Consider the following 23,088-nt stretch of genomic DNA (forward strand, 5'->3'; position numbering starts at 1 on the left):
AGACTGATTTCTTAAAATCTGTAATTGTTGTAGCGGAAAGGAAATACTAATTTCAAACTCATATTTTGTTTTCTAACTAAAGAAAAATACGGACCAATCTTAAAGAAAGGACTTAACCACATAAATCCGAAGTTCAGTAATGAACCTTAAAAGAATTTCAACGACTTTATGGAATAATCTCAGAAATTTCAATTATATTTGTTTGCAAGAAAACGGCAATTATTTATGAAGTGCCGAAATAGGCTTGGGAATGTTGCATTAACTGTACTTGGTTAAGTTTCTCATATGATGTGTTTGAATTTTTCAAGTCTAGAGATTCTATGTTTTCCTCTGCCTTGCAGATTTTTTTTCAAAGGAGGACACTTACGAAAATATATTAATAATTTGAGTGCCTGGAAGTCGATTATCGATTTGTATGCACGTTTTATGAGAATTATGTATTTGTACACGAGTATGTGAAAGATTCTTCAGGTTTCGAATATTCAAAATATAGAAAATGATCATGTCTTTTTTAATAATTTCAAAATTGCACTCACATACATAACATTTAAAAATGGAATGCTTGGCCTAGGTAATACATGAAATGACTTGTGTTTATTTAAATGCTAAGTCAAATCTTGTATGTTTTGCATATTGATATTTGAGAAGGGCGTAGACCTACATGTTACTGTGTTAGGGTTGTGTCGATATTCACTGAAGGAGAATAATTTGTTAGTAGTGAATAATTTCTATATATTTTGTTCTATATATTAGATGATTAGGATTCTATGTACTTAAAATTAGTGATCAATTACATATTTACATGACACAGCTCTTATCACTGTGATTAAAAAAGTGTTTGAAAGTGCCCTTCCAAAGCAAGGACATTTACTGCTAATTTTTTTTCTCAGAAGGGGAAGGTTACGTAACGGCTCCATGTGAGCCGCTACATGGCTTGACACAATAGTCTTATACTCAGAACACACCTTGGTGCCCTTCCGACACTCAGGGAAGAGCAATGTAAGATTTATTATTCAAAATTATGTTACATTATCACTCTTAGTATAGTCTGCGAGTATGAATGCGGGTCGTCCGCTGATTTATGTGTGGCCTGTCTTGTGTGGGTTCTGTGAATGTGGAGATGCAGCTTAGCCAACCATTGTATTAAGTAGAGTGCGACTAAGACATGTTCCCTGCGTGTTAGCTGGCCCCGTTAGGTTGGCAAATAGCTGCCGTGCAGGCTCTCTCAGCCATTCTGGCCACCATGTGTGGACCCTAGATGAGGGGAACAGTTAGGCATTCTCTGCTGAGACTGTTGTAAGTATGGACGCTCTGCGTGATAGCTCCTATAGTCGTCTTAGGAGAGATAGTCAGGTTGGATAACATTGCTATTTCAGTTTTGCATTATGGATGATGGGCCAGTATTCCATATTATCGTACTATTAAGTAAAATGAGTGATTAAGAAGTATTTTCATGAATTTTAGAAAATAATGTTGTTGTTATAGAAAAATTGTAACTTGGTTTCTCACAGCAAAGCCATATTTCTGTTACTATTCCAATAAAGTTATTCAAACTTTCAACTTAAAGCTGATCAATAGGCAGAAATTTAGAAATTTTGTGCAGTGGCATATGCTCTCACATTTGGTCATAGGCGTCTTTCACAAAAGACAGGTGTCAGCCGGCCGGTGTGGCCAAGCGGTTCTAGGCGCTTCAGTCAGGAACCGCGCGACCGCTACGGTCGCAGGTTCGAACCCTGCCTCGGGCATGGATGTGTGTGATGTCCTTAGGTTAGTTAGTTTTAAGTAGTTCTAAGTTCTAGGGGACTGATGACCTCAGGTGTTAAGTCCCATAGTGCTCAGAGCCATTTGAACAGGTGCCATTTTCAAATTGAGGATGCCTGCCAAGGCTTTGCAGAGAGCAAGCATCATGCAAAGGGACTGTGTCTGTGACACAATATCCACAATCAGTGTCTATCTTCAGGAGTTCTGGGAACTGGGTTAATGCGAAACTTTTTTTGATGTGTGTAGATCGGTAATTAGAGACAATGTGTGTAAATCAATTACAGTTGTTAATTATTTTTTGTTGTAGTACAAGAAGCGATACCATACTGTCAAATCCTTAACGAATTAGAAGTCCACATTAATGAAAATGATGTAATAAAGGAACATGGAATCGGCACTTATACCACACATGAAAATTCTAGAAGGCTACACAGTAGATGTATGCAGTAGTTTGTTGTAGGATTTTTAATTTTGCTGTTGCCTTCTGGACTACTGCGAAAAATAATAAACTTTTTAGTGTTGCTGCAGTATGTGTATGTAATTCTTCTTTACAAGAACCCTGTTTTTCATATTGTTTTCTGTACTGAAATTGTCAAATCTTGGAATCGGTAGCTAGAACTGATCAATATAGTGATTCAATAGGTAAGTATATTTCACGTTTTGTTACAGGATTTCTGTTTTTGGAGTTAGTTTCTGTACTACTGTTGTTGCCCTAGGGCTGTACTGTGCATTCTTTGAGAATATTCATACATGCTATCACTTCATTTGCTGACTTGACAACCGTTATTATTCATCATTTTCATTAGGTGTGGACTGCTAATTCATTAAAAATTTAATTGTATGGTATCGCTTTCTGTACTACTTCAGAATATAATAAAAAGCAAACCTTGGAGTGAAAAACTGGAGTTGGCTTATATAGGACAACTGTAGTTACTGATAACTAGGTTCGTTATTTCTTGTCATAGTATAGAGACCAATATCAAAAATCGAAACGCGGAAAGAAAATGTTGTAGACGCGTATTGAAAAAAACTCATCTATACACTGCAAGACATGCAAGAAGAGTCACTGAAGTTCTAAAAAGTACTGACAGAGGTGTGGAGAAATTTTGACACCAACGGCACAACCAGCTGTGCTAGGTTTCTTAGTTGAGGATCCATGGTGCGAACAGCCAAATCAATGTAGTCCCACAGATTCTCGATCGGGTTTAAACTCGAGGAGTTTGATGGGGAGGGGAGTACAGTACAATCATCCTGGTGGTCTTTGATCCATGCATATATATTGAGTACTGTGTGACACATTGCATTGTCATGCTGGTAGATGCCATCTTGTCGAAGAAAAATAAACTGTATATAGAGGTGGACATGGTTCCAAAGGTAGATGCATACTTGTGTTGATCCACTGTACCTTCCAGAATGATGAGATCACCCATGGAACGCCACAAAAACATTTCCCAGACGATAATGCTCCAACGACTATTGCAAGGTGTTTTTTTTTTCAGATATGTCACGCTTGCTGTACATGCCAGCGGAGATCTGTCCACTGGAGCATAAAACATGATTCATCTGGAAAAGCCACCTGTCGCACTCAGTGTATGTCTGCTTCTGATACTGACTAGGAAATTCCAGCCTTCATTGTCGATGAACGGCAGCATGTGAAACAGGAGCCTGCTACAGAAACCCCATATTAGCTGAACAGTCGTTGAAGAGTCACTGTCAGTAGCACCTTAGTTCATCGGGGCAGTGAGTTTCTCAACAGTTGCATGTCTATTCACCCTTACACATCTCCCCAGCTATTTTTCACTCCTGTCATCTATGGCCCATGGCGCACCACAGTTGCCTCAGCACCCATTTTGGCACGCCATTTTGGAATGTATGGTATACTTTAACCACGGCAGCACGCAAACAGTTTACAAATTTAGCAGATTCGGGACTGTTTCCACAGTAGGCCTGACAGCCAATGATCATGACCTTTTCAATCTCAGATAAATACTTCGTTTCTGCATTACAATAATGACTGCACTGTTTTCTACATCTTCTCAGCATAATTTACATACCCTCCAATGCCAATGCTACCACCTATTGTCTGTGAGTTATAATTGCATGTTAATGTCGAACATAAGTGGTGCATACATTAATTTGACTCTACTATGTCACAGACCTTAGAATCAACAAGTAGAATTCATGTACATGGATCATATCTATTCAACATTTACAATGTTCTTTATTGTTCACAACAGGTTCAAAAATAAAAATATTAAAAAATATCAGTATGCAGGCCAACTAAAATATGTGGAAAGTAACAAACCTGGGAACTGGTTACTTGAATTCATCTAGATAGGTAAATTCTAGTTGTCGATTCCAGGTGTTGCTGTTATTCATATTTTTGCAGTAAGTCCGGGAAGTGTTTCCTTTTAAGATTTAAAATTTTTGTTATTAATGGCAATTCTAATTGTCAGTTTTACATCATGTTATCATTAGTGATCTTTATTGTCAGTTGTTATGTCATTAAGGATTTAATTTCTTCGAATTGGTCTCTATCCTACTGCGAAAAATAACAAATGTTGGAATTGACAACTATTGCAGACTTCACATATATAGCTCAAGTACAGGGACCAGAACCACAAAAATAAGTCCTAAAAAAATAACAATATATACTTATCGGAAAACCATATACATTGGGATGAACTAAAATTGACCTATACAGCTGCCCAATTAGAGCCGGTCTTACACAACACACCTATAGCATACAAATCTACTACAGCACCCCAAGTGCACAAATCTGTAATGGCGAACTTTTTTGTCAACGCTCTTATGGTACACAACGTGTAAGTCTGCACCAACTCTAAGGTACACAGTCGGAACTCCAGGGTTGTTTAAGTCACTGAGTGCGAATGTTCACATTTTTGTAACCTGCTATTTACTGACACTGAAACGTCTGAGAGATATAATTTCCTATTTATTAAGCAGTTACTGTTGTCTTGTGCATTAGAATGAAATTACTTCATTATTACACAGAATTGTGGATTAAAGTGTTCGTTTTATGTCACGCTGGTACAAGCAAGTGATTAAATTTGCTTTTCAGCATTGTGGACATGGAGAACGCAATTACCTATGCAGCTCTTGCTGTGGCAGTGGCCAACCTAATCGTTAGTAAGGCAGAACGGCGACGTAATACTAGGAGTACGAATTGTGTTCAGCCCTGGCTGGGCAGAACCGGTGAAGGCACCTCCTTAACGAAGCAGGCCCAATGATGCACAGGAATTTAGGAACTTCGGCAGAAGTAATGTGTCTTGTTTTGACAGCTTAGTACGGATTTACTTGAATGAGTTCGCACAAATGGCACAGTGATGAGAGAACCACCACACACTTGTTTTATGCACTTTCTTCATGCCTGTGCTACTCCTCTCTGTCTGTCTTTTCGAGCTCTGTACAATAATGCGAGCGTAAAGATGCAAAACGACTTTTAACAGTCCTGACTGGTCGTGGCCGGCAGATGTGCTCTGATTCTGGTGGCTATTCCCTCAACAGTGGCCATTCTGGTATGCTGAAATAATTCAAAAGATGCAATCACTTCAAACACACGCGGTAATAACCATTTAAAGTGATACGTGCACACAGCGACCATAAACTTTGTGCACATTTATGTAAGACATATAAACTCAGAATTAAACACTTGTAGACATACCTTATTACTGCACAGCTGTATGCCTCAATAAACACACTTATACTTACTTTAATTCCTTTCCTTTTTGTTGAGCAAGACGCTATAATTAAATTCATAGCTTCTCTCAATAGCAATATAAAAAAGAGAATTTTCGTTTGATTGATTGCTGTATTTGTAAAAAACCTACGCACGGAAAAATGTGTAGAATATGTCACGCAACATCCAGAAGAGTCTTCAAGAGGACCCAAGCATTTCTCATCTGCTGATCACACATTCTTAGGTGAAAACAACAACAAACACAAAGCCTGCTCTAAATGCTGTGTTCTGCACATGCCGTTACGTGGCAGGCTGTCTTACTTCATCCTCGGAAATCGTACCACATTCGGAAAAAATTGCCAAATATTTAAGAAACCAAGATTATAATTACCACTGCTAATTTATTCACTCGCAGCAAAAAAAGCTCTGGACTTAGTTAGGTTCCTTCGTAACATGGTCTCGGAAATCGCGACATTTACATCCTTCGCATCTTCAACAAAGGAAGTCACTAATCAAAGCCGGCATGCGGAATCCAACACTAGAATTGACTCGCACAACTTTGTGCATTCTTTTAATTAGATAATACATTATCTATTTGTTGGCTATACCATCAGTTCCATAAAACCTCACTTGAGCAAAGAGAATATTGTGATCCAGTCAGACAATGGCAACTGGTGCTATTTTATTATTAAATACATGTAAAATTCGGTGAGACGAGTAAACATGTAAATGGCATTCCCAGTTGAGCAACTTTTCTGAAATCCAAACTATGATTTATTGATGATATTATATTATTGGTCAGGTGGATACTATTATGGAGTAAGCTACATCGGAAAAATGTCAGTACTGAAATGGATCGATAGTTAATGGCAGCTCTCCCATCACCTTTCTTGTAGATGTTCTACGAATACAAATGTGTTAAATAAATCATACGCTGATGTTATCTCAATGTGTAGGAATTTTATTTTACATGAAAGACAACATGTTATACTGCAGAAATGTGCTATCTGAAGTTGAAATGATACTGCTACAAGTACCAACTGTTGAAAAGATTTATTTAATTAGTATTTACAAGTCTAGTGACTATGGCTGGGGATTATCTAGTCATTTAAGTAACTGATTAATCTTAAGAGTCTAATCAAGTCTATGTGTTCACTTTGTAGTGACTGATAAATAAATTTTCCTACATGAAAAAAAATACATGACTAATGGTATACTTACCTCAATTACGATTAAATCCCAGTACGCCTGCAGATCTTCGGGCGTAATTCTTCTTTCGCTATCTGTGTTGTCAGCCATGTCCAATAACTTGTGAAAAAATTGTATCTTGTCATTGATCAGTAATCGGGTTGAACCTTTTAGGAAGCAGAATGTTTCATGAATACTCTTTTTCACCGTCAACGCCAAATTTGAAACGTAAGGTTAAGTCATACCAATAACAGAACGTATTTGGCCAACGATATCCTCACTGATATTCCGATTATCCTGCAAATTACCCCATTCTTGGCACTTCTGAGTTAACGTTTCTGTCTGTTCATTTGCTAAAGTTCGAAAGAGCTTCGTTTCACACATGACGTGCTTGATCACGAATCCAGATTTAGGGGAAAAAAATGTTTGTGATGTCTCCGAAGTTGGGTCCGATGGTTTACTGCATAGCATACAATCAACAATGTTATTCATCTATTTACAGTTCTTCCTGTGAAGATGATGGTCGACCCATATGATTTTCTGTGACAATTGACAAGTTTCCGCCACTGCTTTCCGTTGAAACTGACTAAATGCGAATAGGAAAGGGTTCCGGAGGGAGGTGGGATGATGAAATCTGAATGCCAATGGTTTGGAAGCCCAATTTTTACAACTGTAATGTTGTTGGACGTATTACATTGCTACGTTGTGCTTCTCACAGATAACTTACTAATGAACATCTGTGACGGCTACAGTTGACATAAACAGAGTGCACGTGTTCGAAGTGCATGTTATAGACAGTACTGCCCGCGTGATTAATGTGCGAAACAACGAGATGTTTCGTAATGGTCGTCCTATAAAGTTTCAGACAAGGTGCTGAGATTTTACGTACGGTACATTTAGAGATATAGGGAAGTGAGTGAGTTGTTAATCATTTGTTAATAGGTTGTTATGGAAAAGTACGTTTATTTGTTGTCACAAATTAACTAGCTACTCCGTAATTCGATTGAACGAAATTTGTGACGAAAATCTTGATACCGGATGGCATTTCGAAAGAGAAGCCTCCAAATAGGAGGCTTAGAATCAAGGTCGTAGGCCTGCTGCACCTTCGTTTTAGTTTCGGTTTTTGTGGGTTATTAGTTCCTTTAATGTGTAAGCACTTTTTGCGAAAAAGTTATTGCAATTATTTTGTTACAGATTTTACAATATAATAAAATTTCCTCATCAAACGCAGTAAGGTAATCGTGGAATGTGGACGTAGGTGTACATTAGCACCGTGAAATTGTGCCTCTTGAGTACACGCAGCAAGGAGACGCAGAATTGTAAATTGTCAGATTGCATACATCTTCCCAAATATTGTTCCTCTTCTGCGGTTCTTCACTGATGATGATCCATGCATTATTGAAAGACACTTGGAGCCGCCACTAAGTGGGGGGAAGGGTTTGCTTCTGATTTTTGCAGATTTCGTAGGAGAAAGACTCGTTTTTTCCAGTGTTATTTAAATCACTAAATCTGATATTGGTTTTGCTTAACATGATCAGTGTCCTTGAATTTAGTTAAATTACCGACTTGCCAAACTATGATTTAGCCCACAACTCCATCAAGGTTCTCGCCCACCTTGTATTGGCTTTACGATCATGAAGTTAAAATAAATAGGTATATGGCATTTGTACTGATTAAACCTATCGTCTCGTTATGTGATCATCGTGTTCTGTAACATAACAGATATCAGTATTTTTGTACAATTTGTTTACGTTAATTATTTTCCAACCAAATAGACCTATTTTCTTTCGTGTTATAGTGTGTGTGTGTGTGTGTGTGTGTGTGTGTGTGTATGGGGGAAATCGCAGAAATCGTCTAACGATTTTGCTTTCTTTTGTTTGTTAATACAACCAATGACCCTTTTCAAATAACATTGAATTCGTCATCATAATACAATGAAAATAAATTGCTCTAAAATATATATACAGTAATTTTACGAGGATAGTACAGGTGAGAGCTGTGGCCATGATGAAGGAACCGTCCTGGCATTTGCCTGTACATCTACATCTGTATTCTACAAACTGCCATGAAGTGCATTGCAGAAGCTATGATCCATTGCGCCAGATATTAGGACTTTCATTCCATTGATGATGTAAAGAACGATAGCTTAAATGCTTCTGTGCTTGCTGTAGTTATTCTAATTTTGCCTTGTTGATCCCTATGGAAGTGATACATAGAAAGTTGCAATATATTCATATATTCAACATTTAGTTTGTTCTAGAAACTTTCCAAGTTAATTTTGACAGAATAATGTGCATCTATCAGAAAGTGTTTGCCAGTTAATTTCCTTCAGCATTTTCGTGACTTTGTCGAACAACCCTGTGAACTTTCGTGCTGTCCTTGTTTTGTATCTGTTCAATGTATCCTGTTAGTCGGGTTTTGTATACAGTGATCTGAATACATTTTACCAGCGATCTGTAGGCAGACAAACGTTTTACACACTTCCAATCCTTGAGTTTTAGTGTGCCAGGAAGTTTCATATCAGCACACACTCTGCTGCAGAGTGAAAATCTCATTCTGCAAGTTGTCAGTATTTGCACCACTTTGAAATATTATCAAGCTCTGACTGAAGATCTGCGGACTTTCTTCCAGTCAGTGCTTCATTACAGGTAACTGCTTTGTCTGTGAAAAGTCGGAGACTATTATTAATATTTCCCACAAAGCCATTAATATTCAGCATGGACCTCAAGGCCCCCGTCACACATCCATTGGGCATGCTTGTAGTTATTTCTGCACATGGCGAGGACTCTCCATCAAAGACAATGTATTGTATCTGGAAATGAAGTATGGAAACGTAAATCGGGGTGGCTCGACAGTTCAAAATACATCCTCATAAATATTAGGTCAGTGTCTTAACTACTGACAAGCCTCATTTGGTTGGTCCCTAAATATTGTATGATGATCTTTGATAGAAACACAGTTTTACTCTGCATCACTGCACATATAAAGGACACCTACTTCTTCTGGCTCTGGAGTCATGCTCGTGCTGCTGTGCCCCTTTGTGGACAACTGACTGCAAGCTGATCGACATGCCACTATTTCCCAGTCATGTCTTCATGTTTTCCCTCTATCCACATCTGAAACTGAGGAAAACAAGAAAGATATTGAACTGAGGATAATAACAAGACTACTATAGTACACAGTAGAGGGTGGTATTAATCAAACCTTCGCTAATTGAGAGGTCTCCATGAGAGAAGAGTGATCATAGGACAATGAATCTATGTGGAAAAATTTGTGAGGACATGTGGAAGAGAAACAATGAGTAAACAATTGTAGAAAACACACATTAATTTCCGCATGAGAGGGTAACATCTGTTAATTGTGGGCCACGTTTACTTTCCAGGTTACAAATATTGTGCAATGTGATGACCATATGCGTACAAAGCAGCCTGGAACTGCGCTAGACACACCATTTCACAGTTGTTTACAGCACATTTTGAACGATGGAGTATGTAATGTTCAGCTGTCATGGCACAGCTCATCCACTGCTTGAAGGTTGCAGATTGTGTGATGAACTCTCAGCCATGGCAACAGTAACTTCTTAAGCAATCTGTGATCCAGTTGGCTGTCGGCCTCTCCCAGAGGAATTACCAAATCACCAACTATTTCTAACTTCCAGATCATGTTCTTGAAACCCAGTGGACCTCTCCAGCCTTATGATTAAGTCCTACTCACCTTGTCCAGACCCATGTTGATGCAGCTATAATTGACACTGATGCTTGTGTCTCAACACTATGTCTCCATACCAGTCCTGCCACTTACAGCAAACCGAGCGAGGTGGCGCAGTGGTTAGCACACTGGACTTGCATTCGGGAGGACGATGGTTCAATCCCGTCTCCGGCCATCCTGATTTAGGTTTCCCGTGATTTCCCTAAATGGTTTCAGGCGAATGCCGAGATGGTTCCTTTGAAAGGGCACGGCCGATTTCCTTCCCTAACCCGAGCTTGCGCTCCGTCTCTAATGACCTCGTTGTCGACGGGACATTAAACACTAACCACCACCACCACTTAACAGCAAATCATGACACTAACACTACTAACAATGCAAATCTTGCAGTGCACAGAGTGAACATCATTCCTATGAAGTTGGGTACCCATGCAGTAAATAGGTTCCTGTCTACAATGACTCAAATAGCAAAACTGTAATCGTGACCATTCTGCAGGTCTTGGCACCTGATTTTCTTGTAAAAGTATTACATTGTGATCAGGTATGGTAAAGTGATAGCATGTTGTAAATATTCCCTTTCATTATTAACCACTTCTCAGAGTCCTTTACGTAATGAGTCGTAACTCGCGAAGCACATTTTAACTTTCATTTTAAAGAGATATATTTTATTAACCTCTTTTTGTCTCCTTGGGCACCTTATTATACAATCCTAACATTTTGATGACAATCTTTTTGCCAGTATTTTATTTCACATTGTAAAATACTGTTTTGAGTTTTTTGTTTTTACTTGAAAAATCTAAGTCCAAATTAGCTCTTGTTCCATGATTGCATGTAGAACTATTAATAAAATACATGATAATGTTTTCCCTGATATACATAACAAATTGATAGATGCACTCACTTGGTGCCATAAGGATATCTGCTTTTCCAAACAGCTCTGTAAAATTAGCCAGACACATACTTCAGAATATTAGTCGTATGGTCCTTTCTTGCAGTCTAAAAGCTGTGTCCATGTTTTGTGCCTGTGATCTTGAGAAGAGAATCACATAGCTAAGAACTGAGTGAACATAAGAATAGTATGTCACAACAAGACATTGGCAGTTATAAACTAATGATAGAACCCTAAGAGCATAACATGTTGATTATGTTCTTTTTGCCAGTAGCTTTGCATGTTCATTCAGTGTTAACTGATAATCAATATTCATCCCTAAAAAAATTGTTTTTTATACAATCTATAAATTTAGCATCTGTGCATAATGTGACAGAATTGTTCCTTCTTTATGCTGAAGTAAACTTGTTTTATGTTCGGTTTTATTACATACCATTGAAATGTAAATGTTTGCTTTTTGTAATAGGAGTTCTGGTGTTGTATTAGTAACTAGGATGTTGCTGTCATCAGCAAAGAGAAGTTTTTCTCGGTATCTTTACTGTCTGAAAATGCATTGATATATGGAGAATGGAATTTGACCTAATGCAGTATTGTGGGGAACACCTATGTTTATATTTTTCTTGTCTGATAATTGTTTTACTAAACATTTGTCAGCCTTTCACACCATGTTTACCAACTAACACTGGAAACATTCGTTTGCAGGCCCTATTACTACTAATGTGTCTAACTTGTTTAATAGTATTCTATTGTCAGCAATGTCAAAAGCTTTGGATCAGTCTAATAATATGCCTGTAACACAGTCGTGCTTGTCAAGAACTTTAAATACCAGTCTTGTGAACTCTGTAATGGCCGGTGTTGTACTGCTCCCAGTTCCGAAACCAAACTGCACTTGATTAGAAAAGTTTTGTGTGTTTAACTTGTGATTGATTCAGATTTTTGAGAATGCTGACTGTAGTGACTGTCCTGTATACCTTTTTTTAGTAAGAGCACAATTCTTGCTTGCTCACACTGGATTTGCATTAGGAGGGTGACAGTCTAAATCTGCAGCCGATCATCCTGATTTAGGTTCTTCATGATTTCCTGAGGTTTTAAGACAAGTACTGGGATGGTTTCTTTGAAAGGCCATGGTCAATTTTCTTAACAGTCCTTTGTGATCAGAGCTTGTGGTTTGTGTCCCTAATGACATCATTGTCAACAGGACATTGAACACTAGCAATCGTACTGTCGAAAAATACCTGAACTAAACGATTCATTTATTATGTTTGTTAATGGGGTTTGTATGCTCTCAGAATGTAGCATCAGAATACGAGAATGGAACGTCAAGTATGCCTGCTGATTTCTTATTTTTTAAATTTCTGTAATGTCTTGCTGACTGCAAGCTCTGTTGTTGGAATCATCATCATTGGGCTTGCTATGTAAAGCATTGTGAGTGCTACATGTCTCCAGTCATTTTTTTGAGATACGCTGTCCCTATCATTGCTTTTAAGCCCTGTTCCAGTCACTTTTAATACATTAATTTTCTATTTGAATATTTAATCTTTTTTTAATCTACATTGTTGGGCTAAATGCTGAAATTCAATAATTTTTTACAATCTGAAATGTGATTAAAAGGAGGAAAAGGGCTAAAACCTCTATTTAGCTGATCAATAGACAAACTGTGCCGGTTTTCCATGGTTTCCGCTAATCACTTTGAGTTCCTGGCCATTTTTTTTCTTCCAGAAATAACTCAGGTAATTCCTTGGTCTGTCTTCGTGAACCAAATTGCATTGCCCTGATGCAGTTTTATAACCTAATAAAGCATACAGATAATGTCATTGGTATAAACAACATTTTTATTATGTGGCTAGCTGAATATTTTGTTTGTAATTGACATTTTGATTCCTTGATGTTACAGCCCTTTCTTCTTTGCAGAATGAAATTTTCACTCTGCAGCGGAGTGTGCGCTGATACAAAACTTCGTGGCGGATTAAAACTGTGTGCTGGGCCGTGACTCGAATCTTTGTTTTGAAACATTATTATGATACCATCTTAGATACAAAATCATTTATTGGGTTTCTTGATGGCTGTTGGCCTCTCACAACTGCAGTTTTGTGATTTTTCTTAGTCCTGTCTGTTGAGTGCTCAGCATGATTGTTTTCCCCAAATAGCATTGCAACTGCTTTTTGTAAAGTGTTTACTGTATGAAACATGCCATGTCTGCTCGTCGTACTTCCGCCAGGCAGTCAGCTGAATGTTTCTGATCATTGTTTGTGGATTGGGTCTTTGGCGTCACCAGTGATAGTAAAACCATTTATGTCATGCCTTTAGTACATCAGAGTAACCTGAAGATGTTCAGTGAAGGAAACTGATCATAACACAATGAATGTGTAATACTAAAGCTCATGTGGCTTTCTTTAATCACTAGCCAGCCCATCATTGCTTCACAATTACTAAATATGTATGGGAATTGGCTGTATTTCCTAATCTCAGTCTCTTCTCTCTCTTTGTCCATCTTCTCCTCCTCTTCCCCCCTCCCCCCTTTATGACTATTTCCTCCTCCCTCTCTGCCACCTGCTCTCCGCCCCCCCCCCCTTCTCTTTCTCTGACTTTGAGCCTTGTTTATTTGTGTTGCAAAGGAAAACTCAATTGGAAACGGATTAATGGGTAAATAAGTTGGGATCGTTGGTGTATGAGGTATAAGGCACCTCTCCACCTGCTGGATCAGAGGATAGTAGCTCCAGCAACAGTATTTCACATGGTTTTAAGCTGCAACCAGGTAGGACTACAAAGTTTCACACAATTCAGATTCTGTAGTCATATTTTAATCTTAACTTAATAAGCCATATATGCAACTTTCCTGTTTTCAACTGAAACTGTATGTGAGGAACAAAACGAAACAGCCACTGTTGTGTATGAGAATTTTGTTTAAAATTGTATGTAAAGAGTAGGGAATTTGTATAAGGGAAACAATTTATTTAAAGGTTTAAATTCCCCGATATCATAGTTAAAATTGAGTGCGATATAGAAAACTAAACCATACATTTTCATAGCATAGCGTTTTATTTTTATTTCTCTTATTTTATTTTGTCCCTTAGCTTTTGGTTTTAACAGAAAACCTATACAGTGTTATTTAAAAAAATATATAGTCTATGTCCATCTGAATGTTTGTTAGAATATTGTACACAAATTAAAAGGAAATTAATCCAGAACTTTTTAACTTTATGTCAAAAATGTGTGCCTATGCATCAAGTATATAGTATATATTTAAAAATATATAGTCAGTTGCTGTGCAGATAAAAATTTGAAGTAAATCAGTGAAGAACATTCTGAGATTTTTGCTAGATGTGGACATATGTCCTATTCCAAATGGTTTCCGAGATAGAACACTTTTAATGTACATTTCTATAATTTTCTGTATTATTCATTGTCATTGCTTACAATGTACCCTAGTAATATAGAGGAAGTTGAGACGAGCATTTTGATACAGGACGCTTGTGGTCTAACAAGTCGGAAAACTGCCTCAAATTGGCCTACAAAAAGTACCTAAGCTACAGAGCACACGCCTCGCGCAAGATTTTCAATATTCCTGTGATCTCTCTGCGCAAACTATTAGTCCTAGACAAAAAATAAGTAGGACCTTTTTTTGTAGAAAATTTAATTCAGTTTAATTGTGTACTGAGACACATTTTCATTGGAAAGTTATTAAAGAAAAGTTATTAAAGAAAAATGCACAAAAGTGATATTAAACGTGCTCTATCTCGGAAACCGTTCGCAATTGGGCATATGTCCATATGAAATTTTTTTGTTCAGAATCACTAATGCTATTGAGTCTTGAAGCACGTACCTTTCCTCTTGACTCGCGCTGTGTGCGTGCGTGCACGCATTACACACACACACACACACACACACACACACACACACACACACACACACACACACATACACCTACTATAATATTAAAAAAAATTGTAGTCTATGTCCATCTGAACATTATTAGAATAAAAATGATCAGTTGTGGACAATATAATGTAAATGAATAGATAAAAAAGTACTCACCCAGCAGGGGAACACACACAAAAGGGTTTAACTTTTACATACGTTCGAAGCCTTCTTCTGGCCGAAGAGTTGAAGGGGAAGGAAAGGGGTGAAGGAAATGGACTGCAGATGAGTCTTTTGTTCTCATCCCATCCGGTAAGTCTCCACTGACCCAGGGTTCTGGATGACTTTTCTGAGCTGTACCCCTTTCCCTAAATCTCTACAATCCTTTTCCTTCAAACATCTTCCTTCCCCCACAACTCTCCTGCCAGGAGGAGGAGCCACTGGCTCCAAAAACTTTTAAAGTTAAACCTTTTTGTTTGTCCGTTCCCCTGCTGCTGCATGGCGAGTAGATTTTTTTTGACTGAACATTACTAGAGTAATGTGTGAAAATCTGAAATAACTCGGTCTAGAACTTTTAGAGATTTTTGGTAACAACTTTAAACTATGATTTGTCTTTACATAGTAGTACAGATTAAAAATACTAGCAGATACTCACCTTGCCATGTTATCCCAGCAGGCAGACCACAAGATATCAATCACTGCACATTGATGGCAAAATCCTGTTGTTGCATGAGAAATGGGTCAAAAAATCAGAAACTTAGTCAAATTTAAGGATAAAGGAAAACTTGAATCATTATTTGTTTCATAGATCACAAAGAAAGATAAATGGGTTCATCAAAGCTGTGGAACTGGAAGCCAGCATATGGAAGACCACTTAACATTGGCATCAGAATGTTAAGGACTTCCTTGTAGAGGCAAACAAGAGTTATAACCTCCACAAAAAGGATGGTCTCTGTGGGTGAGTAGACTGAAAGTCGTGTCTACTTTTCTCAGTGATGTATGCCATTACTGCCTCTGTGTCCTCTTCATCTCTCATCGAATGAGCTAGTGCAGGGGTAAGACACTGGGCATGTATTTGCGAGGGCAGCAGTGCAAATTCTCATCATGGCAGCCAGATTCAGGTTTTTCCATAACTGTTTAATCTGAATGCCAGAAAAGTTACTTGGACAAGGCATAGCCAATTTCCTTCCTTAGCTTACCTTACACCATTTGAAGCTTGAGCTCCACCTCAAATGACCTTAACATTGATGGAACATTAAACCGTAATTTACATTTCTTTTGTTATTCCCCTCTCACCTCCCTTTGGACAAAGATTTTGTAGCGGTGCCCCCTGCTTTATTTATTTTGTTTGTTGTCCTCCGTGTCAATGTACTGCATTGTTATACTGGCTGAAAAATGGGGTTTGTAATTTGGACACTGACTACTGTAAATAATATAGCTGACAGATGCACAGTTGCGTTTCAGTGTCTTTTACTTTCACTTTTCACAACCCCCACCCCCATATACACATTTATATGGCCATTGCACTGTTGTGTAACTTCCCATAAGCCTAATTAATAATTAGCTGGCAAACATCCACAAACTGCTACAATAATTTCCTGTTGAACATCTAAGAACAGCATAAGCTAACCACAAAGCTCACAGTTCTTGAAGAATAATCAGGTATGTATGGAGCAGACACTGTCATTGTTTTTACACGTGGCCTAATTGTTTAACATTTATTCCACAGTTAAGTTGAAGCATTGTTGTTCTAACCAACACAGGTTTCTCGTCTGAAACTTGCTCATGGACTGATTGTCTTGTGACCAAAAACCGGGCCCATATATATCCTCACAATAATAGGTACATAACTTAAGATTGTTTGAAGTTAAATTTACAGAAATTACAATTAAAATTTAACTCATTAAATTAACTGAATACATCGAAAAATTGGTTCTTTTTAACAGTTTCTTCTGCTATGAGGGTTAAGCCAAATTATTTGTTTAAATCATGAAATTAACATAATATAGTTATATAAACAATACTTTTCACAAAACTGTTAATTACTCTGGAATTGATTAACACGTTTTCGAATAGAGCCAAATAAATACTTCAAGAATACTCTGTTGTTCTTCCAAATGTTTATAACTAGTACAAAATTTATATTTGTATGTATGTCAAAAATAGAATTTAAGTTACGAAACAATTACTGATTTCGCCCTATAATAAAAGATATTAACTAGGAGTAGATGAAATACATTAGAAAATCAATTACATACATAAAACTAAGCACAAAATTCGATCTGGTGTTATATTCTTTAAAAATGATGGCCAACCTTTCTCTTTTATGAAAATGCAGATTAAATTCATGTATGTTGATGGTAAATTGTTTAAAGTGAAAAAAACAATTAAGGAGGCAGATGGCAAAACAGGAGGGGAATTAAAATTATCCCTACTTGCTTCGTCACAATGTGACTTCATAAGCTCTCTCGGCGAAATAAATTGTGATACTCTTCTCGGGTTTCCAGACGAAGCTGAAGTTCCAGATGCAAACTGAGAATGGTATCTCTGGACAAGAACATTTTTCCGGTGTCACACAGCTCATCTTAACAGTACTACTTTGGTAAATCAACTTACACAAGACAGTGGGGTGCTGTCAGCACTTTCCCCTCGATCCAATCTTTTGTTATCCTTTTATTAGCAAAACTGCTTATTTGGTATGTGGTGTGTGTCAAAAACCCACAGCTGCATTGCTATGGGATCATCCTGTGATAGTTAGGTCTGTTATCCATTAGTTCAAACACAGTGAATAATGAAAAGTGGTTAGCACTTTGTACATCAATGATGCTAACTAATTAGACCCGACCTATCAGAAACCAGCCAGACTGGAAACTTGGCAGTCTGTTACAGGTTAGTTATTTTCATGTTCAGTTTTAGATATTTGTTTTTAAAAAATGATATCATGTAAGGAGGAGTGTATCATGTCCACTACTGAGCTAGTATGTGCATATCACTTTCTTGTCAGTCATGTTGGAAAGGGACCTGTTCCTGCTGGAGTGACGCTGCAATAAAGTTAATGAGCTACAAGTCCGTATATCATTTGAATGATTATTTTATCAAATTGAATGAGTCAGTTTACAGGATTTGTGTACATGATTTTTAGGTAATGAACACACATTTTTTTTAGTCCTGCTCATATAACTGCACAAAAAACAAGTTTTTTTTCCTTCGGGCTACCAGCTTTTAACAGAAATTCCTCCATGGAATAGGAGTTGTCCAGAAGAAATGGCTTTGGGTTAGATTTAAAACGTGTTTTGCTTCCTGTTGGACACTATACTATTGTTGCTGTATATTGAACTCCTTTCTGAGCTTCTGAAAGCTTTAATAATGAAAGCTTTTAGTGTCGTTGGCGTGGACATCATTATTCTCTGAAAAGTGTGATGGATTCTCTATGAAGAATTTCATTAGCAGGTAAGTGTGTATCATGATGGTGTAGTTACAATACCTAACCTCTTGAAGAGGTAGTTATGTGATGATCATGGTGAACACCACATATTATTCTTACCGGTAGCTTTTGTGTGGTTCATACTTTTTTTTCTGAAGTGGCGAGTTATCCAAGAGAATTATTCCGTAAGACGTTGCTGAGGGGAAATATGCAAGATGTCAGGCAGTTGAAACTTTGTTTTCAAGGCTAGCAGTTATATGAAGAGCAAAAGTAGCTGAACTTCATTGTTTGAAAAGTTTGGTAAGATGCTTCTTCCATTTCACTGAGTGGTCAGTGTGACAGAATGTCAATCCTAAGGGCCAGGTTCAATTCCCGGCTGGGTCGGAGATGTCCTCCGCTCACGGACTGGGTGTTACGTTGTTCTAATCATCATTATTTCATCCCCATCGATGCACAAGTCACCGAAGTGCCGGCAAATCGAAAAACTGCACCTGGAAAATGATCTACCTGACGGGAGGCCGTAGTCAGACGACATTTTTTATCAATACGCATACCCAAAGATTTCTAGCATTCAACCCTACTTACTGACTCCTGTTCGTAGGCTATCTCAGGTGTTGATATGTTTTTATTTGTTGTACAGAACAGAATTTAGTGTGCTTTCTCAGAGTTTAGGAAGAATCAATTTTCAGAGAACCACCACTTAATAATTCTCTAAAGAAAAAAAAAATAAAGTCTCTTCTGTGGCTTTCTCTATAATGAGATTTATTATATCACTAAGCTTTTCCCCCCCACTGCTTTGCCCCTCACTTTCCATCTACACCTCCTGCTTCCTTTTCCAGCTGCCCACACTACCCCCTCTTTACTTTCCACCTGCCTCATGCATCTCCTGCTCCCCCTATTTCTCTTGTTCTGTCCATTGTTTCCTCTGTGTCTGTCTATCCCCAGCCACGCTCATGGACTTGTGTAGCCCCTGCAATACAGTTCTGGTAAGCAGGTCGATACTACTCCCACAACACACCTATCAAGCAGGGGTGGCTGCACATCAGGGCTCGAAAATAATTTATTTGCCTCTTATGTACAGGCTGCCGTGCAAAGCAGGCTGAAACTATTCCAGCACAACATGCCTATCGTGCAGGGCCAGCTACATGTTGGAGCCTAGAGAACACTTTCGTGCCTGACATGTAGGCTGCCTTGTAGAGCAGGTTGATTTGGCAAGCTGTTACTGTACCTACACAAGTTGCCTATTGTGCAGGACAGTCTATACCCTACAGGCTGGAAGAAACACGTTTGCCCATATCCCCACTCCTATTGGATGTAGCAGCTTGTAATACCCACAGTGCTCATCTTCATAAGGCCTGCTGTTTCCGTGCCAAATTTCGATGAAATTGATCCAAGTGTTTGGAAGAAGACATACGTACATACATACACCCTGCTTCCTCCACATGTGCGTTCAACACATATGAGGTTCATTCAAATGAAACCTGGTCAGTGCGTCTACCTTTGCCTTACACATACGGTGGCACCCTGTAACTGCGTGTGCACCATTTGATGTTGCATAGCACCAGTGTGATTTCATGCCGAAGTGGTCACACAAGTTATCGTCCACTACCGAACATGCAGGCGAGTAAGCAGGAACAACGAGGAGTGATCAGATTTTTGGCGGCAGAGGGAGTTGGAGGCCATGAAATGTATAGAAGGATGAAGGCAGTGTACGGTGAGTACGGTCTGAGTCGTTAAAGTGTTGTGGAATGGACAATTCCTTGAGGGGTGTGAGTTACTGGAAGACGATGCTCGTCCTGGATAGGCTCATTGTGTCATCACACCGGAAATGGTTGCAGAAATGAATGAATGCTTTAGTCTTGCACAACTGCAGAATCACCGTGGAATAGATCCATTGGATACTGGGTAATAGTGTGGGCACTGCCCACACCATAATGCATGACTTGAACTTTTGAAAAATCTGTGCGCAGTGGGTTCCCCACCAACTGACCACCAAACAGCGCAATATTTGAATGGCGTGTCTGTGAGTCATCTGCAATGCTATCATGAGGAAGAATACGGCTTTCTGTCGCGTATTGTCACAGGTGACGAAACATGGTGTCACAATTTTGAACTGGAAAGCAAGTGTCAAAGCAAGCAGTGGAAACGTGTGATTTCACCACCTCCAAAGAAATCAGACCGTGCACACCAGTTCTGGTAAGGTCATGATGTCCTCCTTTTTTGACCACAAGGGCCCACTGCTTGTCGAGTTCCTGGAATGGGGAACCACCATCAGTGCCCAGCACTATCAAGCCACTTTACAAAACCTTAGACGAGCCATAAAGTTGAAATGCTGAGGCATGTTGTCCAATGGTGTTATCCTCCTGCATGATACTGCCCACCCACATACGGCCAATGTGGTAAAGACAACGTTGCACCAGTTTCAGTGGGAAACACTGGCACATCCACCGTACAGTCCTGACCTTTCACTGTGTGACTTTCATATGTTTCGACCTCTAAAACAAACTATTCGCAGACATTTATTCACAATGGACGATAAAGTGTGTGACTGGGTCCAGGCCTGTATCTGACAGCAACCTACTAGCTTCTTCAAGGATGGAATTGACCGACTAGTGTCACAATGGGGTACATATGTCAACTGTTTTGACAACTATTTTTGAGTGTGTGTACTGAGTTAATAAAATCGTTACCATTACTTTACACTAGTAATGCCCCTTATATATTAAACCCATCTCCTCCATCCTGTTTCTGTGTCCACCTCATCTCCTCCTCCACCCACCCACCCAAGGGGGCTCACATCCGTCTTGTGAGTACGTGCTTGCCCACAGCGGGCCCTAGCCTTTGTCCATCCCTCTACTTTTCCATTGGATAATTTTCTTCGTGCCAATTGTGCTTGGATCATATTTGTGATTTTGGACACTCACTTTATTCCCTTCTGCCATTCTACAACTTTTCATTCTTAATTATATGGTTTCCTTGTTGGGTTTGACTTTGAACTCCTTTCCCAAATTTTGCTGAAGTGTGGATGCTGAAGGGGATGTCACCCAGTGCAGTGTATATTCTGCTTTTGTGCTTTTCCCTTCTCGCTTTCTTCCTTTCTTGCAAGGTGACTACGCACAAAACCTAGCAGGGTTGCCATTCTATTGTGGAGCGGGTCATCAAGTACCAGAATGTTGGTAGCTCTGACCACACAGGGTTCGCACTGTTGGTGCCTGAGTTGGAAACTCCCCACCCAAACCAAGGTCTATGTGCCTGTCATGGTTGGGGCAGGGAACTGCAGGCAACAGTTTACTGGCCAGGTTACAGTTGCTATAGATGAGTGGAGCCCATAGACAGGTCCCCTGTTTGGAGTGGGTGGTACCATGGCGGAAAATTCATACATGAAGCGAATTTAACTTACTTCCTCTGGTGGCTGCAAGGTCCCAAACATTCTCTTCAGAGGGGTATATTATTATAATGAAGAGGGATATGATCTCACAATGTTTCTTTCCTTGTTTACATTGTGGGAAGAGGGACAAACCAGATGTGTGGGAGTGAAATACTTCACCAAATACTTAGTATATATTCAGACTTATGGGGATACTTTTACTGCAAAGAAACCATTGTTTCTTGTCGAAAGCTTAGAAAACAAATTTGGGGGAGTTGAGTCTGTGGGAAAAATGTGAAATGGTTCATTATTAATTAAAACTTCCTCTGCTGTCCAATCTACAGGCATGTGATTGTCTAGATTACTTACCTGTAAACAATATCCCACACAAAACTTTGGTTATGGCTTAAGGAATCATCTTCCAGAAAGATCTTATGCTCCAGACACATGAGGAGCTCTGGATCAATCTCCAGTGGCAAGGCAGACATTTTATCAGGCATGTACAAATAAGGCCCAAGGATAATTGTACAGATACAGGTGTTTTTATCTTAGCCGTTGGATTCTGAGAGTACATTTGTGGATGTAGTTCCATCCCACTGGTGACAGGCAATGATCCTGTGATGTGACTGGTCCTCCAAGCCCCTTCACACACAACCTGGCCACCAGTCAAGTGGTTATTCAGTGGAATTGTAGTGGGTACTACTGTCACCTGCCAGAGCTACATCTTACAACCTTCTCTTCTATGATTTGCATTGCTCTTAAAGAAACACACTTCACAGATACCATTCCCCCCCTGCGGGTCCGGGGGTTAGAATAGGCTCGAGGTATTCCTGCCTGTCGTAAGAGGCGACTAAAAGGAGTCCATCCCCCTCAAGGGGGTAGTTAGCGCCTGCGTCCGGAGACGGACGGTTCCACGACCTATATTTGTGGTCTTTTTGGTTTTACACTTCTCGTTTCTTCCTTCCTTTGGTTGGTTCCTTTCTTTGTTCTTCTCCATCTCACTGTCTTCCTTACTATTTTCCTTGCCTTCTCTGGTCTCCGCCTCGGCGTTTGAGACAGTCTGTCCTCTCTCTCTTCCTTTTCCTCTTCTTCCTTCCTCCCTGTGCGCGCCTGAAGGCCGACCCACGCGTTCGCACGCGTAGCCGGTGACGGTGTAACGCGTAATTCCCCGCCCTGGGTAGACAAGTAAGGCACGC

The 23,088-nt window shown here is 39.2% G+C and overlaps 2 protein-coding genes across 21 annotated transcripts in view; one reads left to right on the plus strand and one right to left on the minus strand.

The window, feature by feature from the left end:
• The window catches only part of LOC124787792 (disks large-associated protein 5-like), a 101,227-nt gene extending 94,136 nt beyond the window's left edge, over nt 1-7,091 (minus strand). Inside the window, exons 1-2 of the mRNA XM_047254713.1 lie at nt 6,895-7,091; nt 6,683-6,816 (exon numbers count right to left, since the gene is read on the minus strand). Of these exons, the coding sequence (XP_047110669.1) occupies nt 6,683-6,816; nt 6,895-7,033 (273 nt within the window). The 5' untranslated portion in view covers nt 7,034-7,091. The remainder of the gene's footprint in view (nt 1-6,682; nt 6,817-6,894) is intronic.
• Nucleotides 6,853-23,088, plus strand: part of LOC124787790 (mpv17-like protein 2) — a 30,766-nt gene continuing 14,530 nt past the window's right edge. For 2 of the 20 annotated variants that reach the window (XM_047254693.1, XM_047254704.1), the window contains exons 1-3: nt 7,242-7,519; nt 13,859-13,998; nt 15,910-16,059. Coding sequence is in view for 1 of the 20 variants with exons in the window: in XM_047254692.1 (XP_047110648.1) it covers nt 7,482-7,519 (38 nt within the window). In the remaining 19 variants the exon portion in view is untranslated. The other 18 variants (XM_047254703.1, XM_047254709.1, XM_047254697.1 and 15 more) reach the window with 17 other exon arrangements.

This window comes from Schistocerca piceifrons, chromosome 3 (genome assembly GCF_021461385.2).
Source record: "Schistocerca piceifrons isolate TAMUIC-IGC-003096 chromosome 3, iqSchPice1.1, whole genome shotgun sequence".
In the NCBI taxonomy this organism is placed as follows: Eukaryota; Metazoa; Arthropoda; class Insecta; order Orthoptera; family Acrididae; genus Schistocerca; species Schistocerca piceifrons.